The 14,610-nt window shown below is 38.1% G+C and overlaps 1 protein-coding gene and 1 long non-coding RNA gene across 13 annotated transcripts in view; one reads left to right on the top strand and one right to left on the bottom strand.

Moving 5' to 3' along the window:
* The window catches only part of LOC135309678 (uncharacterized), a 38,187-nt gene extending 33,701 nt beyond the window's left edge, over window positions 1-4,486 (top strand). Inside the window, exon 5 of the long non-coding RNA XR_010369857.1 lies at window positions 1,964-4,486. This is a non-coding gene — a long non-coding RNA (uncharacterized LOC135309678). The remainder of the gene's footprint in view (window positions 1-1,963) is intronic.
* The window catches only part of CHST9 (carbohydrate sulfotransferase 9), a 93,375-nt gene that overhangs the window by 16,467 nt on the left and 62,298 nt on the right, over window positions 1-14,610 (bottom strand). For 10 of the 12 annotated variants that reach the window (XM_064435805.1, XM_064435797.1, XM_064435816.1 and 7 more), the window contains one exon: window positions 378-415. The exons of 1 other annotated variant lie outside the window; for it this stretch is intronic. In XM_064435805.1, the coding sequence (XP_064291875.1) occupies window positions 378-415 (38 nt within the window). Of the gene's footprint in view, window positions 1-125; window positions 282-377; window positions 416-14,610 lie in introns of those variants that run through there. One more of the 12 variants, XM_064435865.1, reaches the window with a different exon arrangement.

The raw sequence follows: 14,610 nt of genomic DNA on the forward strand, positions 1-14,610 counted from the left end.
CTGCTTACCTGTGTTGTTCATGTATTTATATCAATAGCTTTCTGCCTTTTAAAAGGAATACTAGCAAACAGAAGGGAAAAAAAGGCATAATGTGCTACAAAATTTTATACGAATGAACAGATTACCTCTGGGCTTTGTCCTCAGCACCGGCACGGGAAGTAGATGAACTGAATTGCTTAAATGGCAAATGTTAGATCAAAATGATGGCTACTCTTGTGAATTCAACACATCTGCAGAGCCAGCAAGTTGTCTGACACATGCTCCTTAGCACACCTGTATTGCCAATATTAGTGTATCTCATGAAGTTCTCCTTTCTACTTGCCACAACTCTGCTTCTGAAAAATTAAGTTAACAGAAATATGAAAGTTTCCAAATACCTGATTAATTGTCTCTTGTTGCAGCTTTTTTCCAGACTCTGAAAGGGAATGAAAATAATTAGTTTGCATATATTTTAATCAATATGATAGAGGACATTCAGAGCAACAAACAATAAATTAGTAAAAAAATAATCAAACCTCTTAGTTAAGAAACAGAATTTGACATGTAGAAATGACTTGATAGTTTGAAATGAAAAACCACCTAAAATAAAAGAAACACAAGCCTCTCTTATAAAAGAGGTGTGATAGAAAGAAGATTGAGATAGGTAGCCAATCTTGCTAACCTGGAACCCCACAAACTATTTAAACATTCAAAGGGGAGGAAAAAAAATTCTAATATGTAGTATGAAGCCTCTTAATGTTGCAAGATGTACTACGTGACCAAGAGACTGGTAGCATCCAGCTCAGGATTTGACCACTGGAGGAGAAAAGCAACTTCTGCCATTACCTTAAAATAAAATTAAATGCCTGTGTCAAGACTGAGGCTCAGCAGCAGCTGGCCCAGGGAGAAATTCTATCCTGATATTATCCACAGAGTGGCAAGTTGAATTATGGTCTTGTTTCCTTATTCTGGCCTTCTTCTGCAGTATCCTTCAGTGTGCTCCTGGAGATAAAATCAAAACCTAGACAGAACATTACTTTTCTACACTGTCTGGGACTCTAGAAGCAAGGACACCTCAAACCTGTTCTTGCTTTTTGATCAAAAGGGCAGTAATTTGCTTCATTTACTGCTCCCATGCACTAGTTGTCAAAAGGGCAGCTGGTATCAGTTTGCTACTGGAGACTGTCCACACATATTGGGGAAAGTCAGGAATTTCACACTTGCCTATCCAGCTAGGCTACGTGCACCCTGAGGGTTTTTAAAAATAATAATGATAGGACAGGACTTACAACCTGTCAGTATCACTATTAACTGTCAGGGGAGCCTGCCTAGCTCAGGTGGCTGCCACCTCCAGCCCTGGAAAGGATACTCCATTTCAACAAAACTTTTCCATATTGATAGGTGTGGCACAAACAGAATTTTTTAAATGATGTGAAAATATTTAAAGTGTTAAAATACAGTATAAAGACTCTACTTAAAGGAAAAAGATCCTCCCTTCCCATCCCTGAGACTACTCCTCTTTTCAATGAAAGCATTACAGATTATTCAGATGAAGATAATGACTTTAGGCTATATTATAAGATTGTCTCTTATGATAATTACTTCCTGCATGCTTGTTTTTATTTGCTAAATATAAAAACTATGTTTTTAAAAATCTCCACAGAACTATTGTTTAGGGGAGACTTTTTAAAATGTATTCCCTTGCTCACTGAGTTAATCTTTAGGAGAAATAAGATTTATTCTTGTAAAAAATATTTTAACCAAATAGATTGTTAGTAATAGAAGATTAAAATGTTTTTAACATTCTCTAATGATATACAAGTTGCTGGGAAAGCAGAGTGTTTGAAATCTCTGGTTAGATCAACACTATTTTGCTCAAAGGTTTGTGGACTTTGAATACTGATGCTTTCCTGTTTCCCAGTACATTTGTTTTTAGGCTATTTTGATTCACTTTAAAGGAATTTTAATAACTTTCTGTTGACAGCATGGACATCTGGTCTTGAGAATTAGTGAAAATTCACTTGCTGACTGAGGAAGGAAGTGACATCAATGAGTTTCTAAAGTCAGCCCTGAGGGAAAAGTGTGCTCTGCCAGAGTAGCCTTTCATGCCATTGTATTTCCAGTGATGCCTCAAGATGCAAATTGCATTATCAATCAAACTTGTGGTTTCTACCTCAGACAAATATAAAAAAAAAAAGAAGAGAAAGACTGGGAAAGACCTGTGCAGCCATTCCCGACACTGCTAAGAAAAAGGTGAAGAAGAATTTATGGTAATTCTTTCCTTTTTCTCTCTTTTCTCTTCTCTGTGATTTAAATGTACAGTATCAAGGAAGAGGCATTTGCTGAAGTGACTGTGTGATACAACAGCAATGATGACATGGGTTAAACAGGACAGAGATTGACTGTTGGGCTGTTAAGGATAGAAGAGAGATCAAATTCAAGGTCACCACTAAATTGAATACTGAGTTCTCCATTTATTCGCTAGATGATCCTTGTCCTCATCACAGAACAACTATGTGCATTTGGCAGAGTCAGCACTTGTGCTCAGAAGGGACCAAGGTCTGTAATAACAGACAGACTACAAATCAGGGTGGAAATATATTGGCACCATTACATGGGGAAACCTGCACAGTCCTGGTGTGTATTGTATTATTGTTTTAGAAGAAACACCACAAAAAGCAGTGAAAAAACATGACACCTACAGTGCTGAAAAGGGGTTCAGTTTCTATCTTCCAGAGGCTAACTGTAGGGCAGGACAAGGCCATTGAAAGTGGGCAGAATTTTGTTTGTCCTTTTGTCCTGCTTTGGTTTTTATTAATTTGCCTTTTTTCCTTAAATTCACAGAATTATCTTACAATGACTAGTCACTAATTTGTTTTAGTTTTGGCATTCTCAATTTTGAGGAGGATGTTCCTGTGTTGATGCCTTGTCATCATTTGTGATGACCATCAACCCATCAACATTCATCAGCAGGACTCAAAAAACACCACTGGAGAGAGTACTCCTAACTCAAAGGGCATGAAGCAATGGGACACTGACAAAACCAGAACTGTCAGAACACGTCAGCCAGTCCTACAGGCAGCACCTGCATCAGTCTCATGAAATGCAGAGAATACTTGACACTTACAAGAAGATCCATTTCTGGTAGATGTACACATGCTAAATTTAAAATTTCTGACAGTTTCTCCCAAGCCACTGCAATGAGGCAGCAGCTTATGCAACAACATCAAACCAACTGGGAAATTTTCTGCCATCTGAAAACTCTAATGGGAGCTGCCCAGCAGGTAGCCAGAGCAGTCCCAGAGCATACCTTCTGCAACTCAGACTGTTTGTGAGCAGCTTGCTCTTCTCCTATATTTTTCTGAAACTTCATTTTTCTACCTGTCGTCTTGCAAACTGTTCCTAAATGGGCTCAACAGTGCCACCTGAGCTAAAAACCACCAGCAAATCCAAAGGCCTTAATCGTAGACAAATAACTGATACTTTGTGTTTCAAAGGTTGTATTTACCAGTATGAACTATGATTCTTGTTTGCTGACACTGTGCTTTCCTACCATGCTAATTGAGGCCAAGCTGCTGCAGCTGGATTCCAGTGATGTTTTCTTGCATCAGGACTGGAGAAACATACCTCTCCCAATTAATTTTTAGTGATTTTGTTTTGTCTCTCTAGTTGCAAAAAGTGTAATGGGTGGTGACTGGTTGAGATAAATGGCCTTCTTGGGTTGACCTCAAGCTATATCACTTTAGAAAAAAAATTACAACAACATTGTTTAAAAGAATTCTCTGTATGTTCATACACTAATTAGTATACTAATTCCTGTTTTCAGGGCAAGTTGGTTTTTTCAATTTTTTTTTGTTTTGGTTGATTGTCCATGATTAAAAGATTACCTTACTGAGAGGAATAATGTATGTTTTCCAATGTAACTGACAGCTGCAAGACATGAGAGTGTGCCATCAGTGTGCCTCTGCTGCTGCCATGAGAAATGGCAATAACAACTCCTCAGCCTCATGCACACAGCCTACACAGAGAACAACACATAATTATGCACTCTATGCCCTGCTTACCTCCATACAAAGGAATGGCATATTTGTGCAGGTTTACAGATTAATCTGCTGTAATTCCCTTTAATGTTAAACTACTTCCAGCTCAAATATAATTAAGATCACCAGGTACAAAAGATTCAGATTGGAAATATGAGTACAATCCAACAGAACAAATAACAGCTTGATGCTGTTCTTTATGTTCAAATAGTTGGATACATTAAGGATTTTGACAGCATGTTTGTTCTGTAAGTATGTAGATGAAAAAACAAAGGTTTCATTTCAAAAGGCAAGACATTATTACTGCATTTAATTAGAGAGAAAAATCCCTTAAGTATACAGATCTGCCAATTTATGTGACGTGACTGCTGTAAGACCTAGCAACAACGGATTTTTTTTTTCCTTCCAAAAATCAAATCCAAATTTATATGTACTTCAAGCAACCATCATAAATGTCAAAATAAAAGCTTTGGAATAAAAAGTTTGCTTCCTTAAGTCTTCAGATAATTCTACTAATATTTATGACATGGCAGAAAGGAAGAGGATGAACAGAAAGGCTAAGTCTGTTTCTCTGTTCCCAGATATCTGATGTTTTCCAGAAAAACTGAGAATAGTGTGGAGATCTCAGGGGGCAAAGGGGTCCCTCATCTTTGCTCTGAAACTGCCATATGTGTAATCTGGAGTAGCCATATTCACTTAAATTCAAGGGGGAATGGTACTTCTAAAAAAATCATTTGTGAAGAGGGAATTTGATGCTCTAATACCAATTTAGTTGTGCTTTTCGAGTTTGTGAAATAAACCCTACCAAATTAATCTTTTACTTTATGTTTCTAGACTTAAACACATATGCAACCTATTAAGTTTTGACCCACCCCATTTTGATTACTGCAGTCCTGATCTACCAGCACAGATTCTCAGAAGTGTAAATAAATCAAAGCGCTCATTTTTGATAAACTTCTGCAGCAAATTCCCATGGCACCAGAGCCTGGGGAAGAAACACTCAGATTTATTTTTCAGGCTTATAACAGACAAGGTGTGACACTAACAGATTATCTTCTGTGAAAGCCTGTAACTAGGCACACAAAGATTAAAATATTTAGGGCAGAACCATACATTTCCTATGTTTTATCAGCAGAATCTCTGGGGTCTGCAAGCAGCACAGCTCTTGCAGACCTGCACATAATTTTCTCCTCCTCCTAACAAGGAATTCAATAAACTGAAAGTGCTCATTTATACCATTGCCTTCAAAACCTAGTTTAGCTTACTGTTGCACCTCTATGATAATTATGCAACTGAATATGATTACAGTGGCCTAAAATATATTAATCACTTCTTCATGGTATTGCATAATCCTTTTCAGTTGTCACAATGCCAACTCATAAGTTGCCCTGGCAGAAGGAAACATAAAAAGAAACCCAAGTTGATACTGATTGAAGCAAATGAAGGAAAGTTGGCCATCTCAAAACACTGAAACTCTCACAGCATTCCAAGGTCTCCCTAGCTAATTTTTTGTGATTACTTTTGATATGAAAACAGACCTTTAATTGTCAGTCTCTAATAAGGATGCAGAACTGTTCCCTGGTAGGTTCAAAGGACCCTGGGAAACTAAACATTTACGAAAGCTTGAGTAGCCAAATGTCTTGTGCTGATTAACATAGACCATTCAGCTTCCACCTAACGAAGTCATAACAAGAAGGAACCCCAAAGGAAAAAAAAATTGGACTGACAAAGGAACATTAGTCTTAATAAGACTAAGGACTCTCATTCATTAATTCTGTTGAGCATAAAAAGGAGGTGGGGGTACAGCTCAAATCCATTCCTGGATCAAATCCTGCATTGACTAACATTGTGTTACTGTACTTAGGGCAATGAGATGTTACAACATAAATTAATTAAAAATTTGAAGTTTTACCTGCTCTCTGCCTCATCAGCTGTGATAAAAATTTTCAAATGAGACAGAATTTCCAGCATGCTTACTAATGGAATTAGTAAGCAGGCTTGTTTGCCAGTTTTCTTCTAGAAGGCTGTGCTTTCTATAACTAGGAAAAGGGAAAGCAAAAATTTGTCATATTTTTCCTTTAAGGATGGAAGATTTGAGATAGTGGAAACATGCCAGACAGTATATTTGGTTGTAACATCAACACAATATTGATATCATGATTTGGATGGTTTCCAGCTGAACATGGTGCATATTTTCAATGCCTGTTTGGCATTCATCGTGTGTCTAACAACAAGAGTAGTTTGTTTCAAATTTGTTTTACAGCTCACTATGCAATTGCTTTGAAAAGTTTTTTTTTTTTTTATCCAACTGCTTCAATACTTTTTTCACATTCCTGCACTCTTAAAGGAACAGAATGGAGCAAATCACACATTCCTATTCATCTGTAACAGGCAAGCAAAGACCAGTTAATTATGTCTTAGTAGGTGCATTTTTGGAAATCCTACGTGATCCAAATCCAATGGTAAAAATTCTCAGTTCCCACACTGCAAGGGCCATTGCTTTTTCATCTGAACTCATACAAACCACAAGTCTTCCCTTTCATGTTGCTAGCTATGTATGGAGCTTTATGCTGCTTTATATTATGATAATCTGGAAGGTAGGTCACATAACCTGTTAAAATACCTTTTTGACTGTGCTCCCGTGTCAAGCTCAATTGCTTATTCAGTTATATATAAAAAAAAATGGTTTCCAGGCTTTGACACAAAGGAAGTTGTTTCTACCCATCTGTTGCAGTTTCCTGCATCAAAGTTCTTAGTACATCATTCTGTTAGGGACCATGAAGTCAAACAATGGCTTGAGTTGGAAGTGACCTTAAAGATCTTCTAGCCCTGATGCCATGGGCAGGGACACCTTTCACTTGACTAGTTTGCTCAGAGCTCCAACCAACATGGCCTTGGATGGTTGAGTGATTTTTTTCCAACGAAGGAAAACTGTGTGTGTTTTTTACTCTAAGAACATCACAACAAGAGCTGTCATGACAGAAAAGAGCATGGAGAGCAACTGGAGCTTGCATACACATGCTCAGACCCCACACAGAAATAAAGCTGTGGGCCTACAGCTCTCTGTTTAATATACCCTGCTATGGTCTTAGGTTGCTGAACCTTTGCATTGTGCTCACAGTGGACTGGAACAGTGCACTAGTCTGGCTTTGGTTTTGGCTCCTGCTTAGGTTCTGTTCATATTAAGGACATATGGTTGGCCCTGTCCAGATGAGGAATATGAGTACAGTTGAAATCTGCAGTCCAATTAACCACCAAGAGGCAAAGCCTCATGGAGTCATCATCATCCTCATTGTCATCATGATCAACTGTGGGTTTTTCACTGGTAGCAAAGATAAGTTTGATCTCCACCTCTGGAGCACACTATTCCAATATAATCTTAATTAGAACATATGGAAATGACATATGAAGGTACCAGTACCAATGGGGAGCAGCACACAAGCCCAGAAAAACTTATTTTGACTCACCTCCTAGGATAACTGCACCACAAGCAGCTGAGCTATAAAGCTTCTCTAGTGTGAATCAGTAGTGTAAGCAAGTTAAGTACACTGCAAGCCCAAACAGGGATGGAAAAATCCAGCTTCTTGGCACTAATTACAAAGTAGAGTCCCACAGCAAAGTCTCCACGGGAAGCCTTAGTCTACAGTTTCTGCATTTCAGAAATAAAAAGAAGATGAATTGTCTGTACAACATAAGGCCAGGAAGTGACCAGTGGTGATGAGAGCAAATATTCCTTTAATTTACTACTCATTCTGAGTTATGCCTACATAAACAAACTGTACTTGTTTAAATCTTCCCTGTTTCTTTGTTTAAACTCTAAATGTGACACTCTAAGGCATGCTCTTAGCAGAATGGCCTCAAACAACTTCTCTGAAATCATTCCAGTTAGAAGTAGAATATTCCCCAGTGTGAACCTGACAGTAACAGAAAGACACTACTCACATTTACAAGGAATAATCTGTAATCAATCCACTAGTAAAGAAGAGAGAGGAAAAAGGAAAAGGTGAAATAGGAACTTTATGAAATAGAACTTAAACTGGAAAAGTAAAAAAATTCTGTAAACCAAATAATTTTATAGTGAAAGAAAATTAGGTGAAGAAAGGCTAGAACAAAAGAAACAAAAGCTAGAACATAACCTTTTCTAATGGATGGCTTTGAACTAAAATTGGTCAGATACAAACCAAAAACCTAAAGCAATAAGTTGCTGCAGGGAGTGCAAATTTATCTACATTTTGTACAACTGGAATATGACCTTTTACAACCAAATCTTGTGGTTGACTTCAGCTGCAGCTATTGGAAGTCATTTGTAAAAGGTCATCCATGACTGAGAACATAATATGAATCCAAGATGCACAACGATTCAGGTTAGTGCTACTCAAAAGAACTTGGGGAAGGAGAAAGAGGGCAGGAAGCTCATCCATTGCTACAGATTCACTTCCCAAATGGATTTATAGTTTGGTAATAGCAATTAGTCTAAGTAATTAGTATCCAATATGTGAATGAAAATTATGAGAGGATACACAGTTTTTATGCTTGACATTTATGACTGCATTAGTTAAATATTACCAAAGGAGATTATATTATCAAATAAGGCTACTTATTTAATAATGTAATTTGAGTAAATTTTTGTGGTTTAGAGCATGGTAGAACCTCTTCTTCCCACAGATTCTCCACTACCAGAAAAGATTATGGACTCTCAGTTTTTATTGTCATAAAGAAATTAGGTCTTTAGGCAAAGATAATGTGTAGCCCTAAATAACACATTTCTCTGACTTTATTCATACACAACCCTAGCACTGTTTTTTTGTTTTGTTTTGTTTTGTTTTTTTTTTTTTTACTTTTTTGCTTGCTTTCTTTTCACAAAAAGTATGATATTTTAAGGAGCTCCTTATAAGAACAACTGATAATGATGCACAAGCAACCCTCAACAAGAAAAGTGCAACGATATATAAAAACATGTAAGGTCATTAGTCATGGTCTCTGAACATCAAAAAATTCAAACTATCATTCAGGGTAGTTGATTTGAGAAAAGAAAAATTATACAATACTTTATGTATAGAAGTAAAAGAAAATTCCTGTTAGAGAGAACTGTCAGCAATTATTTAATCAAGATCTCATGACAACACTTCCCCAGAAACCTAAAATCAATTCAGAAGGCCAGTCTGTAAAGGATTCACCACCACTATATGAGAATACATTTAAAATTATGCAAAAAAATACTCTTTTATGCTTGTTGTCTTTAAAGCCAAACCTGTAGCTGAGGCTTGCAATTTACCCTACCACTAGCTTTGGGCAGCTGTGTAGAAACTGGATATATATTTCATCCACTATGGATAATTGCAGCCTTCTTCTTGCTCGCAGGTGAAACACCCTGATGATCCAAGCTTCACAAACAGCACCACACTCTTCTTAGGAAGAGCCTTTTGCTCACTTTAGGAATGCCTATTGTGCCTCCCTCTGTGTGCCATCCTTGCTGCACCAATGAGGATACTGGTAGTGCTCAAAAGTGGAAAGCAGCAGGGGCAATGAAGCAAGTTCAGCTGGAGAAATCTCTATGAGAACTGAACTCAACATATGTCACTGAAAACATAGTCAAATGATTCTTTTTAATTAAGCAAAGACTCAACAGCAGTAAGGTGGTATATATTAAGGTTTTCAGTACCCAAAAAATGCAAAGTACCACACATCAAAAGAAATAAATGCTGCACTGCATCAGTTTGATCGCTCGAGCAGGGTCTAAGTAGATGCTCTCAGGTACAGCACATCCTTTTCATGCACAGAGGGTAAAATAGGCTTTAAAACCACTCCTGCAGGTTTTGTACGTGCCAGCAATTTCTGCCCACAAAACATACTGCTGGTGCTTGCAAAGGACCATAGGTACATACCAAAAGCTGGTACTGAGGTACAATTTGCATCCCATAAACCTGCAGGTGCAGTTCTGTGGAGACCTGTGAGAAGAACGTGACCACGCAGCCGACACGACTACTTACACAGCAGCCTTCAGACAACAATCTTTCCATAGGATGAGCCATGCCAGGCACAGCAAGGAGAGGCAGAATTCACAGCTGAAATTGCAGCTGTGATCATAACTGGCAGACTGATTTAAGAAACAAGCCTACCCAGTCCTGGATTGCAAACCATGGGTGTGTACTAAGGCTGGTAGTCCTGATGATACCCCAAACTGAGGGCAAGATTAATGTGTCAGCTACAAAGTTGGAAAAATTTTGGAGAGAGTCCTTTGTACCAAGTGATTCAACACAGTTTTCTATGACTGAAAGAACCCACCTTGTTTATTCTTCCCTAGTGAACTGCATTCTTTTCCAGGCATTAAAATTAATTCTGCAAGCCTGACATAAATCAGCAGGAGAATTAATGACCAAGTAAGCTTCAGCAAGTACTAAGTGACACATACAGTCCCATAATATGGTGACTTTATTCACATGTACATTACTGATTTCTAATGAAGTAAGCACTCAGGATGAGGCATTTCTCTTTTCTTCTGACAGGAGAACAGTCAATATTGTATGTGATTACCAACTTGGCAATGACTTCTTGCTAACTGCAGACACACGGTCTTCATATATGTCCATAGAAAAAGGGAAAAAGGCATATTTCTGTTTAGCTTGTTATTAATGTTTAGTTCTAATGGACATAATAATTTACATGAAATCTGATTAAAGAATGTGAAAAGAAACACAAATGAAATGTGGAAAAATTATCTTCCAATTAGAAGTTATTTTGGACTAAAGCCACACCAATTGTGATTGCTTAAATATTTAGTGAAGGGTTGAGAGGACTGAATTTCCTGCCTTCCAAGGGATCTAAAAAGAAAATGTGATAATTGAGCATCCACCCCCAACATAACTTTTGGGCATCACTAACTTACTGACCTATTGCTATAATTAAAGTAATTAGTATACTGTGGTTTGTTTGTAATTTAAAGGCTAAGTCCAAAAGTTGCAAGCATGTGAAATGCAAATCTTCAGAGAAATTACTTTTACATATTGATGTTGCTAGCAGGGGGTGAAAGAAATGCTTAATATTTTTAAATGGCTGGTTAATTAGATGTACAGTCAGAGACTCTGAAAGAACAGAGATGCAAACAGCTCAGAACTTCATATTTCTTCTTTTCATATAAGCATACCAGTAATGTTCCTACTCTCAATGCCTTTTGTCCCATGGATTACAGATAACTAGCTCTCAGAATCACATCAAAACAGAAACACCACTGGTTGCAACTGTATAGAACCAAGCTTAGGTTAAACATAGCAACAAACTCACTGTAGAAATGGAAGATAGGCTCATCAATCACAGGAGAAAGAAAGAAACAAAAGAAGTTTTAAAGAAATTTCTTCATTTTTAATTCTCGTTTCTGAGAAGAGACTAGACCAATTCTACAAATCTAGTGTGGACCACTATTTTTTTGCTGGAAAACTGATGCCATCATGCAGCCACCTACACATACCCAAGACCCAAATAATCTTAGCTAAAAATATCCCTTTACACAAGCTACAGACAAAAAATGTTTCTTAGGGTTTGCTTTTATGATTGGTTTGAGCTTCCCAGTGCCCAGCCCTTGCTGCAGCTGAAGGGATGTGCTCTTCCTCCTCCCATGTGCTGGCCACTAGTGGAACTGCACTGCAGGGTCAAGGCACATCACAGTCCTGACTCAGCTGAAAATTCTCATCTTGCCTGATAGGCTGATTTTCAACCATATGAGCCTGAGCAGCCACATCAGCTGTGCAGATCAAGACACCTACCTGGAAACAGCAGTGGGGACAAAGAGAGGTCCCCACCTGGGAAGCTCATGCGTAGATTAGCATAAACCTCCTATAATTCCATATCCTCAGAGTCCTTGTCTGCCCAGCTGCTTCAGATCCCTCAGCATCAGAACACTCAGGTTTGTCACAAATGACTGAATAGTTCAGATGCACGATAATAACAACTCTCTTGACAACCAGCTATTTTCTTTTAGGGCTGGTATTGTATGGGACTTTTTTTTTTTTTTTTTTTTTTTTTTTTTTTTTTTTTTGAATACTCAGATATATCATCTTTCCAAAAGGTATTTGATAATATCTCTCTCACAACATTTCTTAAGGAAACCTAGCAGTCACAGAACTAGAGTGAAGAACTTTGCACAGATTTGGAAAAGCAATTGTTGAAAAGACAGGAAACAGGGTGTAGGAATATGAGAAAGAACAGTCAATTTCACTGTGAAAGAAAATCACCAGTGGAGTCCTGATGCCTCATGTTGAGGATATCAGTGTTCTTCAGCCTCTTCTGAAATCACCTGGGAAAGGGAGCAAACAGGGAAGGGACAATGTTTGCTAATGACATTAAGCTATTTGGGGTAGAAATGATGGAGGTTAAAAACCTTTATTGAAAATAGGATCATAATAAAATGACATATGAAGTGCAATTTATACAAAATAATGCTAGAAATATTTTAGGGGAAAGCTTAATTTATATTCAAAAGTAGTGGACTCTGAACTGAGTTACAAGTACACTGCTACCCAGGAATGAGATCTTGGGGTGGTAAAACTTCCGTGTAAATGTCATCTTCCTGCTCACCAGTAAAGAAAGCAAATTGAACACCAGAGAATACCTAAAAGGCAACTATTGTTTTTCTGCATATTCACACACTTGCTTCTTAAATATTATCTGCAATTCTGATCCTTCCACTCATGTACAGAGCTGAAGAAGAAGAAAAGAGGGTGGACTGAAAGTATAAACTGGCTTACAAAGAGCAACAACTACGAAACATGGCAAAGCAGTGATCCAGAGGAGATATGATAGGGATCTGTAAAATCATGAGTGAGATGGAAGGGGTGAATCAGAACTGTTTGCTGCCCATTGTAACACAAGGCTGGGGGCATCAGATGAAGCAGGCAGATGGCAGGTGGAAAACAAACATGAGGAAGCAGCTCTCCATGCAACTGAGAAAGGAAACTCAGGAACTCTTTGCCAGGGGATGTTACAGCTGCTAGAAGTTTACATGGATTTAGGGGACAACTGAACAAGCTGAGAGACGGGAAATCCTTTTGGGGCTGATAAGCAAACAAAAATCACCTCTGGCATAGGAAGTTTCTGAAACACAAACTGCTGGAGTTTGAGAAAGTAACGTGAGAAGGTTTTACTTTGCTGCTAGGATATTGAGCAAGACAGAGCTCTGGTCCCAGGCAGTGTTGCTGCTGTGTGCATGTCTAATAACAAAAGTCAGGTAAAAAGGAAAGGCACTGGTTTAAAATACTGGTGTCTGGACACCTTCAGTAGCAACATGCTCCACCTGCACATGCTGTTGGCCATTCCTGTTGAGCCTCCAACCACAGGAGACTGACCAGTCTGAGATAAATTTCCAAGAAATAGGAAGAACCAACTTACTGAATATTAAAAGCACTAGACTCTGTGTGCAATTAAAAAGAAATAAACACAATGATCTCAGTGACTTCCAATGTCACCTGGAAAGTTTACTGTGAGCAAGAGATCGACCTGCAGAATCCTAAGGTAGATGCTAACACCAGACCGTTCTGTTGTGCCACAGGCTGGGAGCACAAAGGGTTTAGAAGGCGTTACAGGAATTTTTTACCAACTATCAATTTTCTGGTTTACTGGTTCTGCTTCCTTGGAACTACACAAAAATCACTAGAGAAAAACAAATGAGCTTTTTTTGAGAAGTGAGCTGAGTTTTGTTCATAAGGCAGATATTAATTTAAAGAATACAAATAGCCCAACAGCCATTAACTCTTAAGCCCTATTTCTAATTATACTTCATTGATTAAATACAATTATATTTTAATTAAGCTTTGTTCATACCCTCATCCTCCTATGTTTTTTCTCTGTCTAGAGGAGGAAATTAATCTCTTTTTCTAGAGAGTCATTTTCATGGCAAATAATGCTGATAATTTCATTTATTTTAAAAGCAGAAAACAAAATGTGTTCAGGACATGAATTGTCTTGGCTGTGTTAGACAAAAATCAGCTGTCTGGTTCAAAGTTCACCTGCATGGAGAACCCCAGTCAATGCCTGCACTCTTTTCATTGCTGGTTTTTAAGTCCTACCAAGAGGCCTGCTTTTAGCATTCTAAGCTGCTACAGCTCAAGCTGCTGAGTTATGTTAACGGATTGTCTGAGTGCTCCCAGTGTATTTCCATGTAAAATCAGGTTACCTACAGTCCGGGCTGAGGAACAGCCTTGTGGTTTGCCCAGCACTGGGACTATGTTGAAGAGATCCTGAATGTTAGCACCTACTGCCCTCTGCCTGCTCCACATAAAAAGCTTAGGCAGCAAAACTAGAGAAAATGTCACTTTCCATTTTTTAAAATACTTGGTCTTACCACTCTGATTTGAACTGTTTTCTAATCTATTTATTTTGATTACAAGAGTAGGAAGTGTTATTTATTCTCCTCTGCATTGCAGTCTAGGTAGGGATTGCCATTACAAAATGTGCAGATATATACTTCTTGCATAATTTTATCCTGTTTTCATAAAACATAATTTTAAATTTCTCTTAGCGTTCAGTGGGATTATGAATTAAGAGGTTCACCATATCTTTCCAGGAAATGTGGTGGGAGGTGTACTGCAGTGAAGTTCAT

The sequence above is a fragment of the Passer domesticus genome, chromosome 1, assembly GCF_036417665.1.
Source record: "Passer domesticus isolate bPasDom1 chromosome 1, bPasDom1.hap1, whole genome shotgun sequence".
In the NCBI taxonomy this organism is placed as follows: domain Eukaryota; kingdom Metazoa; phylum Chordata; class Aves; order Passeriformes; family Passeridae; genus Passer; species Passer domesticus.